The following is a 16,719-nucleotide window of genomic DNA, read 5'->3' as shown; positions in this document are numbered from 1 at the left end:
TACTGGGGAGAAGGGACACACCACACCAGGCTGAAGTCTTACAAAGGTCTCCCTATGACATGTCTGTAATCTCAGCACCGGATAGTCTACAGCAAGAGAATCATGAGTTTGAGGCAGATCTGAGGTGAGTTTGAGCTATACTGAGAGACTCTGTCTAAAACAACACCAAACAAATCCAGGGCTGAGGAGACAGCTCAGTACCAAAGTGCTTGCCTCATAAGCATAAGGGCCTGAGTTTGAATCCCATAAAGCCAGCTGCAGGGTAGCACACACAGTAACAACAAACCAGAAACATGATATCCCCCTCCCCCGTGTTCTTACTACTCTCTAGGGCTAGGCATGAAGGGTTCAGAGAGAGCAGGTTGGTGGCAGAGGCTGGAATCAGATCTTGGTGAGCCTGGTCTCATGGGCTGGGTGGTTTCTGTTCTGTCGGCCTAGCACTGTGGGCAGAACCCCGAACTTCTGTCTCTACCGTGGGAGCAGAACAACAAGCTGGGCATAACCGTGAGGTTTAGACTCCTGTTGTTATAGGTGAACTACAGTGGCACCCAGCAGGTGTGGCTGGGCACTGGACACCCGCCCCTTGGGCTCTGAGGCTATTTGTTGGACATTGTGGCATGGGAGCAGGTTCAGCCAATGCCCTCAGGCCTCTAAGCACAGAGTGAGATGACAGACAGTCCCTCCCTGGACACCTGACCAGGTCAGAAAATGACCATGACTCATGCCATCCTGATGGCTAAGTTTCTTGCTCAGTGTCCTTCAGTGATGGCATGGAGTTCTCAGCCCCACCCTTCTCTTAGGAAATAGAAGCTCCTTGCCCTCTCTTCAAACCTTTGCTATAGGTGAAAATGACTGTTCTAGGCAGGGCTGGACCTGGCCTGGATCCCTTCTTTGGGTATGGCTCTGGGACCCACAGGGAACTTCAGGAGAGAGGTGCCTCTTTTGAGGGTCAGAGAGGCTATGGGCTCCCTGGGGCCAGATGCACCGCTGCCAGTGCCAGCATCATCAGAACGCAGCAGGCTCCCCGAGGACACTGGACACCAGCCTCATCCTGAAGTCTAGAAGTCACAGCTGAGCAGCAGCCTCCCCTGCTCTCGTCTCTCCCACCTTCTCGCTTAGACTCTGCAGTATCAGAGGCAGGGTCTATAACCCTGCTGCCCCACCGTCCCCTACAGAGCACTTAGACCATACATCAGGGCCCTGGGACTCTCCACCTCTCACTACAGACAAGTCACTCTGCCCTGTTGTCTCTGTTTCCTCCTGCTTATTCCACTGAGCACCACAGTTAAAGAGCCTCATAGAGGACCTGAAAATCTACAGTGTCCCCCCCACTGCCCAAATATGGTCCCATCGACCAGACTTCCCTCCTAAAAGGTCACCAGGACCAATGATGTGATTGCAGGCCCTTCCTCACCTTCTCAAAAGAGCCACGCAGGTAGAACAATAGATACTATGAATTTTTATTTAGTATCGCCCTCCTTATATTTGAGAAAGACATAAGGGAATCCCACAATGCCTCCTTTGGAGGGATGTGGACAGAATGAAGGGCTGAAGAGGGAATAAGAGAGATGCAGAGATGACAGAGGGGTTCCAAATCCTCTGCCCAGTGCCTGTGTGCCTGGGACCAGGAGAAACAAGTGATCTCAGAGCTGCCATCTCCAAAAGGCTCCTCCCAGACCCCGCCTAGATAGTTCCTCTCTCCTGATCCCTGTAGATATCCATATTCACCACCAGATGGCAGCATAGAGCAATATTCCTTCTCCCTGGGCCCGCCTCCGCTCTGATTCCTGGCCTGTCCCCTGCCCCTCCTGCCTTTTGTCTTCCTTATTTCCCTTGCTACCAAAACAGATCCTGGGACTTCTCCAAGGAAGTCCATGGTCTATAAAAGCATACCGTCCATCAGATGGTAGTGGTTGACTGCTGCCAATCACCCACTGGCTCCTGGGAGATGAGGACTTGGCGTTTTGGGCTCTGCCAGGAGAGCAGGGCCACTCTCTATGGTCCTAGCACCTGGCACCCAGGAAGTGCCCACTGAACTGAGCTGAAAGGAACAGAAGCAACCCAACAAATCAGTGCAACTGAAGAGAGAAAACAGGGTTTTTGCTGGTGTGGTGACCTCAGGGACACAAACTGACTCCATCAAAGGCAGCCGTCCCTGCGGCCTCCATTACGATAAAGTTATATCCTGGGTTGGACAGTGGCTTCCAAAGGTTCATAACCCTTAATGGGAAGCAGTCTCTGATTACAGTGGTGCAGCAGGCGGTGGGGAAGTCGTCTTAAGCAACCCTTGAACTCTCTGCTCTCTCCCCACACACCCGCTATACAAGCTAAACCTTTTAACAGTGTAAATGCTATCTCTTTCTGACCCTGGCTAGGAGACTGGGCAGAGGGACATGGGAGAGCAAAGGGGGGTGAGACTACCTCAAGGGCCTGCTCATGGGAACTAACTTACACGTGTCTTTTCTTCCCCAGCCAACCTCTCTCCTAGCTAAAAAAGATAGGGACCTTCTGTTGAACCCAAAGACTAGAGATCACTATGGTGGATTTCTTTCCACATGTTAGCTGATCTTGCTCTGCTGGCCACGGTTGCCTAACCTGATTTCGCCTGTTGGCTGACTGAGGGAAGGGGGTGGGTGGGTGGAGAAGGGTCAGGGTAGCCGGGCCAGCCTCAGCGCAAGCCCAGAAAATCCTTGAGGACATCGCAGGTTTTCTTGTGCACTACCTCACGAAGCTTCCTGACCCGCCGTGTGCTCGACGCTCCCACGAAACTGTCGGGTCTCAGAATGGCCATGCCACTCTCCACCTCCCCCATGATGATGAGCGGGGTCTCGCCCACTGTCACATTGGGGCAAGGGCAGGCCCAGTCTACGTGAAGCAGCGTGACTTCCAGCGGCTCCCGGCCCAGAAACTTGAGGCCCATCTTCTCATCTTTTAGGACCTCATCCACGGTCACCAGGGCGCGGCCCGAGTCGGGCTCCTCAGTCAGCTCCGAGACCCTGCCCAGGATGACAAAATCACTTCGGCAGAAGCTGGTGACGAGCTTCTGCCGTGGCTTGCAGGCCCGACAGTGCTGGTTGCCCCGTGGGAACGGACACGACTCCTCGCAGGCCTCACGGCTCTCGAAGTTGTTGCCATTACCCTCGCAGCCGCCGTAAACAAAGGACTGGCACAAGCCCGTCTGGCTGTTGTAGGCCCAGCGTGGTACATAGGCTTTGCAGGGCCCCTGCAGGGCGGGCAGGCTGCACGTGGCCAGAGGCCCGCTCATACAAGCCAGCATGCAAGCCTCGTAGGTCTCAAAGTGGTTGCGATTGTGATGACAGTGGCCGAAGGTAAAAGTGAGGCAGTTGTTAGCCTGGGCATCGAAGTGCCAGCGTGTCTGCTCCTCTCCACAGTCCTCACTGTCTGGAGGCTTTAGACACTCAGTTGCCGGGAAAGCCGTGCCGTTGAGACTGCTCTCTGAGGTGGCCCTTGCCTGGCCGCCCCTGACCACTGACAACGGGAAGTCAGCCCTGAGGATGCCAGCAGCATTCTGAGCTGTACAGGTGTATATGCCAGCATCTTGGGGCTGGGCGTTGTAGATGACCAGCTGGGCGATGTTGGTGACCACCACGTTGCCACGCACGTGGTTAGGCCTCATGACCACATTCTCTCTGTCCTCCAGTTGTTTCTCCCAAGTGAGCTCGGGCCGCGGCCGGCCCACCACATCACAGAGGAAGCTCACAGTCTCCCCCACAGTGACCGACTGATGGACAGGATGGTTGAGCAGGGCTGGGGCTGCCATGTTCATCCCCAGAGTCTCCGGAGAGGCCGTGGTAGGATGGGCAGTGGTCTCAGGCGGTGGCGGGCTGGTGTTGGGCCAGGTGAAGTGGTAGCGGCAGGTGACCACAGCCAGGGAGATGCCCTTGGAGCAGGCCTCGGCATCCATGTAGCAGCGGTTGTAGTAGGTGAGGCCGTCGGAGGCGCAGGTGAAGCTGGGCTCCTTCTCGCAGCGGTCTTTGCACTTGCACACGGGCTGCCCATCCCAGATGTCGCACTCCGAGCCCTGCTGCAGGCACATGAAGTGGTCGCACGTGGCCTCCTTGGGCATGCCCACAGGGCCCTTCTTCCCTTTCACGTCCATGTAGCGGGCTGCCACGCAGCTCTTGGTCCCACACACGTTGGGGCAGCACTTCTCATAGGTCTCACACTCCTGAAAGAGTCACAGAGTTTTGAACAGCGAGGAAGCAAGAACAGAGTCTCACATCGCCCCCCAAAGGCTGGGACATGGGGACTCGTGTGTGTGTGTGTGTGTGTGTGTGTGTGTGTGTGTGTGTGTGCGCGCGCGCATGCGCGCGCATGTCTACACAAAGCACTGAACTTCGATAAGAACCCCTGTAGACTCAGCTCCTGCCCATCCTTCAGTTTTACCACTCTCTTCCAGGCCCAAGGGGGTACAACCACTATTCCCACCTTGTACAGAATATGAAGCACAGAGAGGTTAAACAACTCGCCCGAGATCACAGAGCTGGTAGTGTGGGAATGGATGCGCCACAGACCTCTGAAAAGGGATATGTGCTCACTGTCATTTTCAAAACGAGAACATAGAGAGGCAGAGAGACGACACTCAAACCACAGAGATGAGAGGTGGCATAAAAGGGCTGCAGGCTCTCTTAAGTGGGATCCTGAAATGGAACACCATATGGTTACCCAGATGAAGGCTTACAGCGTGAAGCTGACTTTCTCTCTTTTTCCCACTGGGGGAAGGATGTCGGCTAACGTGAAGAGGTCACATCTGGGCCCATGTTCAAGGCTAGCCACAACTATCTAGAAGACCCCCGCAACACACACTGAATCCGGGATGTCAGAGAACCCTGGTGACCAGGGGAAAACAGTCCCCCTGCGTGGTATGAGCAAAGCCTTGCTAGTCTGTAATCCCCCTCTGACTTCTGTGGAGCCATGGAAGGCTTTACTCTAATTCTTCAAAATTAGCACATGCCACTAGAGCCGGCGCAAACGCGGTTGCATGTGGCGCGTTGCACAATGTCACACCGTGCGGCTGGGCGACTGGCTGGGCTGCTAATCCTCCACCAGGTAGTGGCTGTGTGAAGCAGTCCCCACCACACTGGCCCCTTGTCCTTCCCACTTTGATTCCAGCCCTTTTGACATTCCACATGAGCTAAGAGGGGGAAAACAGCCCCACCCAGCTGTGCGGAGCTGCCGCTTGACTTCTCTACTGTTTTTCCCCTTTCAGCTTAGAATAAAGACTTTGTTTGGCAGCCCTTGTTTGGCATAGGCTTCTGGGTCACAACAGGGGAAGCTCGGGGACAGAGATGGGTCACATCCAGAGCTGGCGTTCAAGGGACAGAGATCTCAGGAGTGGAGGGTGGACAGGGACAGAGCAAACTGGTGAACAGGAAAGTCTGTTTCTTGGCCTGAGGGCTATTCTGTTCCAATGTGGGTAGGCTGTTCCCTCAGGACCCAGAGGTCCAGGAATGGCTGGACACTTCAGAACCAGGACCCTTGGGGACCTAGTAAAGGAACCCTGGAGGGAATATTTATAATACTTTCATTTAAGGACTTACAGTGTCCCCATGGGCTACCTGGATCCTTAGCTGCACTCAGGTGCTTTCTCCAGACAGCAGATAAAGTCAGCCAGAGTTCCACTGTCCCTAAGTGCCACCTGATTCCAGGCTAACCAGTATCAGTGACAAAGTTTCTCCGAAGGTTCATCAGAAGTCATCTGATGGCATGAGCTCTCTGGGTGGCAGAATTGCCATCTTTCCCTGGTCCTTCTTCCTCAGCACCACCAATGTGTACACCTGTCTTGAGAAGCCTGAGAATGGTCCCCAGGGAAAATGAGGCAGAAGCCACTCTCTCCATGGAAGCCCCATGCCTTCCCAGTGTGAACAACTACTTCCAGTAGAACTGGGACCTCCCATGTTATTCAATGATGCCTCCATCAGATCCAAAGCCGTGGGAGATTCTGGGCCACCCTCAGAGATGGCCAAACTGGAAGTGGCCACACCGAGGGCAGGCATGGGTTAGTAGGTGAGGGTACTATGGTAAACCGATGGACTTTTCTCCCAGCAGGACTGGACAAGGACGGCCCTTGGAAGAACCCACTGGGTAACCAGGGAAGAACCATCTGGACATGGCCTTGCCTACTGCAGCGTCCATGAGGGAGGAGCATATGGGAGCACCGAAGAGCCCAACAGGTGGGAACTCGGTTCGTTTTCTTCCCAGGACACTTTGCACAGACTAGCTCCCACTCAAACTGCCCAGCATCCTCACCGCTGTGTGGCTGAGTCCAAACCTAGGAAAGGGCTTAGAAACCGGGTATAATGAGCTACAGACACGGCATCAGGTAGGCTTCCAAGCCAACCTGTCCCTCCCTAGCTACGGTATCTCTTCCTGTGAGTATCCATCTCTCTCACCTGTGAGTGGTCTGCTGCCCATCTACCACGCTGTTTCGTTATCCCAATAAAAATACTGGGTATGTGCCCAGTGCCGTGCTGACCCACAGCAGCCCTCAACGAACACAAAGAGGGATGCTCCAAGGAGGTTTGGATACCACGCCCTCTTTCAGGCCTCGGCAGGATATAGGCAGGCATCAACCCCCGTTTGTCTTCAGGTGGGCAGGGTCTGTCTGTGTTCCTTCATGTTTCTGGAGGCCCTCCTGAGTCATCCCCACCCCACAGCTCCCATACCATCACAGACCCACTCACCTGGTCCATCTCAGGCTAAAGGAATCCCACTCACCTGGTCAGTTTCACACTCTCGCTTGCAGGTGCTCTGGGCATCCACCCAAAGGTTGGGGTTCATGTCGTTGGGGCAGATGCCCGCATGGGAATAGCGGATGGGTGGCAATGTTAAGCCTCGAAGGGGTGCTCCCAGGAGCAGCAGCCACAGCAGCCCCCAGGGGAACCAGAACCGATGATACCCTGGGACCTTCATGGTGCAGTCTGCAGTGGCCAGAGGGCTTTCCTGTGATGACACCAAGGGCTGAGGCCCACCAGGGCCCTTCTTCTCCAGGGCTGGCACACCTGCCCTCTTCACCCCAGCAAGTCTCCTTGCTGAGGCTGCTTGCTGGCTTCGGCTGCTGTGGCCGCTTCCACCAAGTGCAGCCTGCTGGGCTGTGAGGCTTCAGATAAAAGAAAGGTCTTTGGAAGGAAACTCTGTCCCCCCCCCCCCAACCCCGGGTGCGCAGAGAGAGGAACACTGCTGGGGCTCGAGCCTGGATTTATATCCTGGGCGCACCACCCGAGTGGGAGCGAGCTAACCTGATGTCTGTCAGAGGCAGGCTGCTGGCGCCTCTGTCCCGTGGCTGATCACAGACGTATTGCAGAAGGGGAAAAAGCTGGAAGCAGTTTAGGCAGCGGTCTCTGGCACGGTGGGACACCTGCTTGTTCTTGACTCCAGGAGGCCTTTAACCCTTTCCAGGGACAGAAATGGCATGTGCTTTGAGGGGAGCTGGCCCCAGGACACGCACGCTCACTGTGAGGCAGGTTTGTTTCCCTTTCCCCACCTCCTTGGGGCCAGGCCCCCTCCTCCTCTCAGCCACCTCTAAAGAACACACAGTCGCTTGTTACGAGGAGGGACCTGAGCCGCTGTGTTAGCATCGCCCAGCTCGAGAGTACATTTGAGAGCAAATGACGTGGAAAAACAAGTTCACGGCCATTCAAGGGCGGGCCAAGCAGCCGGCGCTGCGCTGTGTAAGCCGACTCCCACCCTGGGCACCAGGTCCCCTTGTGGGGGGTACGCACGCGGGCAGCACCGCATCCCTGTGTTACGGGGTTACCGGCAGTCCATGTCTTAAGTTCCAACTTTGGTGAATTCCCCCAAAACCATTCCAGAGAGACATACCAGATATGGTCTGGCTCCCCTGGGCTGCTAGGACAGATCACATTCCTCGCTCCTCTCTCTACACACTTGTGGAGGCCAAGAAACCGGTGCAGCCACAGTGTCTCCCGGCTTCACCACACCACCACCGAGCTGCCCTCACCCCGTGGCCACAGTGGTCCCTGCTTGGTGAGCCCCTGGATGCCAGGCACCATGGACATGGGGTTCCAGGCTTCTGGTGGAAATTGTCCAGGGTCCTCGGAAGCACCAACCATGCCAATTACTCCTTACCCACTCCAGACTCTCTAAGGCATCAGCTCATCTTAATCCTTGCTGCAAACTGTACATCCGGTTTGGACTCAGGCAAAGGATGCACAGTGAAGCTAAGCAACTCACCCTGTGTCACACAGCTCCATTAATATAGGAGGCAAGGGAGGCAGCTTGTTGGGTGTGGGCAGGGCCTTTTAAAGCCACCCCTCCCCCATCCATCTGCCAGAACGGCTGTCAAGGTACAGCCTAAAATCTGGTTTTTACAGAATGGTCAAGAGGTTTTCAAAAATCAAGGGTTGTATTTGTGGGAGGTTGTATTAAGTGACCAGGAGGTTAGAAGCAATTTCTGTCCCAAGAGCTTGAGGGTATCTCAGTCATTATATGCTCGGAGTGATGGGGAAAGGAAGGAAAGAGGAGGTACCTTTGTGAGGATAAGCCAACAGGGATTGGGGAGCAGCCTGGGCTGCAGTGCTTAAGAGCAGGGAAGTGGCTAGAAGGGGAACCCTACCAAAGGCCCTCGGCTGCTCTCTGTTGATAAACTTCAACAACCACGGCTCCCTATTCAAGTGGACTGTAAAAACCACCTGCAAGATCACCTAAAGATTCTCCCTCTTCCTAGGCTGATGAAGTACTGGCTTCTCCCGTTCTGAGCCGCCTCCTTCCCATTGCATGGGTCTAAGATCTGTCTTCTCTGCTGAAGGGCTAGTGAAGGGTGCTAGGTCTTGATCTTCTTTTTTTTTTTTTTTGTTTTTGTTTTTGTTTTTGTTTTTCGAGACAGGGTTTCCCTGTAGTTTCTAGAGCCTGTCCTGGAACTAGCTCTTGTAGACCAGGCTGGCGTCGAACTCAGAGATCCGCCTGCCTCTGCCTCCCGAGTGCTGGGATTAAAGGCGTGCGCCACCACCGCCCGGCTAGGTCTTGATCTTCTAAGCTACCAGAACAAACTTCCCTCCGAGGAGGCCCATTCCAGTAAGGCAGCCAGACAGCAGGCGAGGCTGGCTGCTTTGAAATCCCTGTAATGTCAGAAGCTGTGTCCCTGCTGCTCAAAGCAGGAGCCTCCACACAGCCCTGCCCCGGCTGCGGCTTGCTCAGCTTCCCGCGACACCACAAAAGGAAATAGACAGTGGCAGCTTTCTGCCCAGCACTTAGAGGAGAAGGTGTCACAAGCCATCATACCAGGACGAGCATTTGGAAGGAGGATGCTGGGTGCCTGATGGGTCTGCTGAGGCCATGAGTGGGATCTGGGAGAGGAGAGGAACGGAAGAGACATCCCCCTCCCCCCCGTTTTCAGAGTTGGTGGGAAAAGTCTCTCACCCGTCTCTCACCCGTTTTTTCACTGGCAACCCTCCTTGTAGCCCCAGGAGACACCTGTTCAAGAGAGGAAGCTCAACGGGAAAGGCAGACTGGGCCTGCCAAGTCATCCAGGGGAACCATGGCCCAAGCCCCCCTCTATGGGACCCACACCTGTAGCCAGCAAGTCTTCCAGTCCTGCTGAGGCCTCCCCATCTCTGCCTCTGCCCTGAAGCTTGTTTCTAAGCTATTCTGAAGTTCATTCTTATAGGGAGTGCCCCACCACCCTGAGCCCCTCTGTGACTCCCTCATACCCAGGGAAGGAGGTTCCTGCCACCAAGTTCCACTGGGCCCCAAGTTCCTCACTGGGAATAGATGTTGGGCTGAGCTGCTAGGCAGAGGCCTGGCCTCTGGGTGTCTCAACCACTGAGTGTGGGAGGCCGGAGTTGCCTGCTGGGCACTGGCCTGTCTTCAAGAACCCCTTCCACAGCTATACCCGTCGCACCCTTCAGGGTGAACTCGGGACCTACCCTGAGGTATTGCTGGCAGGAGGCCACCCTCGCTCTGTCAGTGAACTCTAGGTGACCCTTGACCTCAGGTTCACCCTGAGTTTCCTGAGCAAGTGGGGTCATGACAGGACAACACAATAGTGAGACCATTACCCAAATTAGCCAGCCCCACCTTACCCCTCAGCAGCAGAGCACAGCATTGCAGGCGACCCAAAGGTCCCGAGGAGCTCCACAGACACAACCCTCACCCACAAGCCAAGCCTCTTACCTCTCATCATGTCTGTCCCTCTTTCCCTATCCCATCTCTCTCCTCAAGTGGTTCTTAAAGTACCTACTATGTGCTTTACAGAGATCTACAATGGTATGTTCAGTTTGCACCAGAAAACAAGCATTTCAAAAGGATCATGATAAGCCCAGGGGAATATGAGATTGGGGTCCTCACCCTGCTGAGGGGTAGGATAGAGGGGCTGGGCTTGGGATTTATGCCTCAGGATGACATTGAGTAGGGCTTGAGACTGAGCAGTTGTCTGTAAGAGGAAAGAAGACAGTTTTCTACATGCCTCACAGAGGCCTGGCCCACAGCGCTGGCCTCCTCCGCCAAGGCCCTCCCTTTGTGGGGCCCAGGCTCCAGGAAGGGGAGATGAGGGCAACTCAGCAGGTTTAGGAGGGGTGGGGGTGGGAGCTGCCCCACGCCTTTCGAAAGACAACGCTAGCAAAGACAGAGCAGCAGCTTGCTCTGCTCCACCCTGCCTAGGCTCTAGGTAGGGCATAACACTATCCCACGTGGGAAGCCAGTCCCAGGGAACCCTCCGGCCCTGTGTTTGGAAGGATTCAGGGAGCAGGAATTGCGATACAGAGAAGACGCTGTCCTCCATAAGGTGTTCAGATGGACAGCCCAGGCCACCTCAGCGAAAGGCTCATTACCCAGCTGGGGACCCCCTGCCCGAGCGGCCTCAGGCCTGGCTTACATTACAAGGCTGCATGAGCTCTTCCCTCCAAGTGAGGCTGCACAGAGCCTTGGAATAATTATGGGGCCTCAGCAGATGGCGGAGGCGGATGGGGGGAGGCCTTCAGCTGTGGGACACGTGACCTGCCGGCATCTGTGTGGAACAGGACCTGGGAGTGTCCAGGCTGAGCTGAGGGTGGTAGGGAGGGTTGGCACTGAGTCAAGATCAGGAATTATGGGTTTGGGAGGGGTGGGGCACAGTCCAGGGAGGCCTCGTGTTGTTGCCAGAGCCCCTGGACACTGGAAGGATCAGTGTGGGTCCCGAGGCACAGAGGCACACCCCAGGCGTGCAGGGCTGGGTGGGCTTTGAGAACTTGCATGTCCTAGAGGGGCTTAGCACAGGTCCTGCCCCTCTGTGGGACTTGGGCTGAGCCACATACATGGAGCAGTGAGCAGGCTTGGCATTCACGTCACTTAAGGGAAGACTACCTCAAGTTCCCCATCTGAGGCCCCTTCAACTCCTGCCTCTATGATCTGTGTCCTGATTCCTCCAGATTTGCACTGATGGGATCGGCTTCAAAAAGCCCTGTGAAGCCCTCAGCCAAGACAAACAAGGGCGGGCAGGCCCGAAGGTGTCTGCTCCCTACTCTTCTCCGCCTGAGGAAATCAAGTTCCAGCTTTCCCACACCTTGCGGGGGAAGGAGGGACACTGCAGGAGGAGCCTGGCCTCCCTTGCATTTAGCCCCCCCATCTTAAAAGCTCCCCATTTCTGCCTTGTTCCTGCTTCTTGTTCACTGAGATGACCTCAGGCCTGGGGGTTCCCTGACACTCCATGCTGTCCAGCAACAGGGCTCATGTTCTCTAAAGCCATCTGTACCCCTGAAATGCATCTCATCATCAGTGTACCCCACTTTGTGTGCACCTGCATGTGTACATGGTGTAGAGGGGGCCCAGCAAGGATAAGACACAGTTCTTTCCCGCACTGACTACTGTGGCAACATTCTGGATTGACAATAGTCCCTGCATGCTGAAGATGGGGAAAGCATCCAGCGTGGATCACCGGGAACTGTGTCTCAGTTGATATCAGCATAACCATCCTCTCCCTCACCCCCACCGCCAGCAGCTACTCTCCTCAGTCAGATCTTTCAAAGCGCCCGCACAGCTCTTCCCCTTCAGCCTCGCTCAGACCGCAGCTTTCTGACCCCTCTCAGAACCTGTACCAGAAAGGAAGCTCTCCTAATACCCAAGGACCAGGAAAGCAATGTCCTGACTACAGGTTCCCAGTATAGTTTGTAAATAATAAAGCAAAGCCAAGCAGAATGGCAGCTTACAAAGCTGTATGTTCATTGGAGTTGGGTTGAAGGGTGACCCTCCAAAGGTACCTGCATATCCCAACCCCAGAGCCTGGGAATATAACCATATTTGGGAGAAAGCTCTTTGCAGACATGAAGGGTCTTGAAATGAGACCATACTGGATTGTCTGGGAGGAACCTCCACCCGATGGCAAGTGTCTACCCAGGACACAGGAACACATGAAACAGGAGAGATACAGCCGCAAACTTGGGGAAACCACAGCCAAATGGAGAGGCAAGAGCTTTAAAGGAAGCAAGGACCTGCAGACATTTTGATCTTGACTCTCTAGCCATTAGAACAGGGATGAGGCAGGCACTTGTGTCCCAAACCACCAAGTATGTGGCGCTTTGTTAGGGCGGCTGCGCTAAACAAACACACCTGTCTGGAACTCTTCAGGGGCCTTTCTAGTGATGCAGCTAGCATAGCAGGGCCCGCCCTTCTCGGTCCCTCCAAATAGCTTCTCTGGAGTACATTCTCTCTCTCTCTCTCTCTTTTTTTTTTTTTTATCAGGTTTATATCCCTTTCCACTTTTGTTTTTGCTCAGCCAGGAGCCACAGCTTCATCAATAATGGAAGGAACACAGGCTTCAGCTTCAGCTCCCCTTTTGAAACACTGGTCCTCGTTTTCAGATGGCTCTATTGCTAGCATCAGCCTGGCAAGTACGTTATTACCCCGCACCCTTCCACTTGTGACACGGCCAGTTCTCTGTCTGTAACTCACACTTCGGCCCCGTCAACCCCTCCCTCTCCTTGTGCCTCCTGTGCAGCTGGAGTCTGTGTGTTTTCTCGAACGTCTGGGACTGCTTCACCTTGAACTTGGAATTCCTCAGCAGGGACGAACTGTGCCTGCCAACAGAAGTCCTCAGTCTTGAGTCCCTCACAAATGATGTCGTCAGGATTTGAAGTTGAGCCTTTGCAGATATTTGGTTTGCAGACAAGGAAGGTGTTGCTAGATGGTGGCCCTAGTCCTTCCTGTGACAGTCAAAGACCTAGTTTGGACAAAGTTTCCCCACCCAACTCTCTTTGCTTTTCTGACTGGCTCTCTTTTATTTACTGAGTCAGGGTCTCTCCATGCAGTCTAGGCTGGCCTGGAACTTGTGATCTTTCTGCCTCAGCTTTTTGAGTGCTGGGTGTGTCCCACTATGCCCAGTAAAGTTTGACTCCCTCTTGTATTCTCTCTCTCCCCGCTTTCATCCTCTTTCTCCCTTCCCTTCTCTCTCTTTTCCACAAGGTCTCTCTATAAAGCCCAGGCTGGACTGGAACCCTCTATTTAGCCCAGAATTACAGATGTCAGCTACCTTGCCTGGCTTAGGGTTCTTTTTTAAAATGTCATGATGGCATTGTTTTATACTTTAATGGAAACTGAGGGTCAGGATGTGTATTTTGTTTGTTTGTTTGTTTGTTTGTTTTTTGTTTGTTTTGGTTTTGGAAACAGGGTTTCTCTGCATAACAGTCCTGGCTGTCCTGGAACTTGCTTTATAGACCAGGCTGGCCTCAAACTCACAGAGATCCGATTGCCTCTGCCTCCCGAGTACTGGGATTAAAGACATGCACCACCACCATTTGGCTAGGATGTGGTCTTTTTATTTACATTATTACCGTGTGCCTATGCATGTGTGCCTACGGTGTCTGTGTGAGCATGCGTGCCATGGCACATGTGGGAGTCTTTGGGAGTCAATTCTCTCTCCTTCTATTATAGGTTAATGTGTTGAACTCAGATCACCTGGTTTGCCCACCAAACACTTTGGCCCACTAAGCCATCTCATCCACCTAGTCAGGATGGTTCTAGAAACTTTTAAGGAAGCAAGCACTGAAGGGAAAGCAAACTGAATAAAGTCCATCTTTAATCTGTGGCCTTCAGGGGAAGAAACCGCAGTATGTCATAAGAAGTACAGTGTTGGCATGGTGGTTCGGTGGGTTGCCATATATGTCTGATGACTTGAGTTTGATTTCCAGGACCTGCTTAGAGCTGTAAGGAGAAAACCAGCTCCCCAGGCTTGTCCTCTGACCTCACATGGGTGCTGCAGCAATGCTCCAGCTAACTAACCACTTACACACACACTAATAAGTAAACAAATATTTAAAAAATAAATATAGCTGGGTGGTGGTGGAACACACCTTTAATCTCAGCACTTAGGAGGCAGAAGCAGGCTGATTTCTAAGAATTTGAGGTCAGCTTGGTCTACAGAGCGAGTTCCAGGACTGCCAAGACTACACAGAGAAACTCTGTCTTGAAAGAAAGAAAGAAAGAAAGAAAGAAAGAAAGAAAGAAAGAAAAGACTTTTTTTCAAGCTGGGCATTATGGTTCACAATTATAGTCCCAGCACTTTGGAGCCTGAGGCAGGAGAATTGTTATGAGTCTGAGGCCATTCTGGCCTACATAGTGAATTCCAGGGCAATCTGAACTATACAGTGAGAGCCTATCTCAAACCGCCCTTCCAACTCTAAAGAGGAGGGAGGAGGAGAAACATGTTTTTCATGGAGACTCTGTGCATGCATTCATGTTCATAGCTGTAGTAGAAGTTTTACACAAGGCAGACATTGGGTGCTAGTTGTAGCACTGGGGAGGCAGAGGCAGCAGATCTCTCCAGGTCTGAGGTCAAGCTGTTCTACATAGCAAGTTCCAGGCCAGACGGTCAAGGCTACATTAAAACACACACAAAAAAAAACAAGCAAAAAGAATCCGGAGTGTTCCAAAAATTTAAGACCACTTGTTCAATTTTTTTATTATGTCCATCAGAAGGTTCAATGTTGCAATGTTACAAGATACAAGACTAATACATAAACTGCTCGAAGTTGAAATTAAACCACATGGGTCATCCACAGCCTAGGGGTGATACACAGATGAATAGAAATGGAATCTTACATTTAAGATGTAAGAGCTAACTAGAAAGACACCTAAGCTATTGGCCAAATAGTGTTGTAATTAATATAGTTTCTGTGTGATTATTTGGGTCTGGGTGGCCGGGAAACACAAGAGCAGTTTCTGACTGTAAGCATGCAGGAAGACATGATGCTGGAGAAGGAGCCCAGGGCTCTTATACCTTCATCCCCAGGCAAAAGGAAGTGGTCTGTCTCACTGGGTGTGGCTTGAGCATATATGAGACCTCAAAGCCCACCTCCACAGTGACACACTTCCTCCAACAAGACCACATCTACCCCAACAAATTCACCTAATAGTGCCACTCCCTTTGGGAACCATTTTCTTTTAAAACATCACAATACATTGCCCTGTACTTTCTCTCTTGTACCTGTTCCCATCATGATACTACCTGCCTGCCACGTGTAGCCAAGGGGGCCCTCACTGGAGACAGAACAGACAGGACAGCCCTACTTTAGACTTCAGCCTCTAAAACTATGTAGTAAATAAGCTATTTACATCACATCCACAGCCAAGAGGAGAAAGACATAACTGGACGTGTGCTCACTTGCTCGTTCATTCTTAGACTGTTAGGACCTCCTGCCTTGGCAGTGGTACTGGCTTCGCAGCCAAGCCACACCCAGGCTTTAGCTCACTCTTTCTGGGAGTCTATGGACCGTCTCCTCACAGTCACAAGCTTCCAAAACACAAAAGTACCAAACTGCAGGCGGTTGGTCAGAGCAGCAAAAATGAGCTATTATTTCAAGAATAAATATCAAAAGTATATTCAGGATCTACATGCAACTATAAAACTGGGGATTGGAAAGATGGCTCTGTGGTTAAGAACACTGTCTGCTGTCCTGGAGGACCCAAGTTCAATTCCCAGCACCGACATGGTGACCCACGACCATCTGTAACTTCAGTTTCAGGGGATTCAGTGGTGTCTGTAGGCACCAGGCATGCATGTGGTATGCAAACATCTGTGCAGGTGAAACATTCGCAACACAGAAAACAAAAACATTTTCAAAAGAAGCTTCAAACTGTGATGAAAAGAATCAAAGCAAATCTAAAGAGGGGCTCTCTGGTCATAAACTTGAGGGCAATATTGTGAAAGCAACAGTTTTTCTCACTGTGGTCTACTGAGTCAATGAAGTCCCCTAAACCATGCTGCAATACCAACAGAAAGCCAGAACAGAGAGCCCAGACACAAAGCCAAACAGGGCCGGTGGATCTCTTTCAAAGGAGCAAAAACCGTGGAACAAAGATGAGATAGCCTTGCCAACAGATGGTGCAGCACCGACTGGCCATCCACATGCAAAATAAAGAAAGAAAGAATCTAGACCAAATACACAATATGCTTCCCCCAAAATTAATTAAAAGTGTGCCAAAGAGCTAAACATAAAAGACAAAACTTTTCAAATTCTGGAAGTTAACATAATAGGAAATTTAAATACTCTTGAGTTTGGCAATAAGATTTTAGGCATAATACCCAAAACATGATCTGTGGAAGGAAACAATAATAAATTATTCCCACCCTGCAAAAGACAGCATTAGGAAAATGGAAAGAAGCCTCAGACTGAGAGAAGAGGTCACTGTCCCTCAACTCTGTGATTATTTTACTCCTCTCCCTGTGGTAAAAAACACCCTGAGAAAAAGTCTGTCAGAACTGAGCGGTGG

General features: G+C 52.4%; 1 protein-coding gene across 2 annotated transcripts in view; it reads right to left on the bottom strand.

Annotated features, from left to right (window-relative positions):
• Positions 1–1,556: 1,556 nt before the first annotated feature.
• The window catches only part of Wfikkn2 (WAP, follistatin/kazal, immunoglobulin, kunitz and netrin domain containing 2), a 30,485-nt gene continuing 15,322 nt past the window's right edge, over positions 1,557–16,719 (bottom strand). For both annotated transcript variants that reach the window (XM_038328726.1, XM_038328728.1), the window contains exons 2-4: positions 7,260–7,411; positions 6,739–7,120; positions 1,557–4,189 (exon numbers count right to left, since the gene is read on the bottom strand). In XM_038328726.1, coding sequence (XP_038184654.1) covers positions 2,669–4,189; positions 6,739–6,933 — 1,716 coding nt within the window. In that variant the 5' untranslated portion in view covers positions 6,934–7,120; positions 7,260–7,411 and the 3' untranslated portion in view covers positions 1,557–2,668. The remainder of the gene's footprint in view (positions 4,190–6,738; positions 7,121–7,259; positions 7,412–16,719) is intronic.

Source organism: Arvicola amphibius, chromosome 4 (genome assembly GCF_903992535.2).
Source record: "Arvicola amphibius chromosome 4, mArvAmp1.2, whole genome shotgun sequence".
NCBI classification, from domain to species: domain Eukaryota; kingdom Metazoa; phylum Chordata; class Mammalia; order Rodentia; family Cricetidae; genus Arvicola; species Arvicola amphibius.
This window is presented reverse-complemented; position numbering and strand designations above follow the sequence as displayed.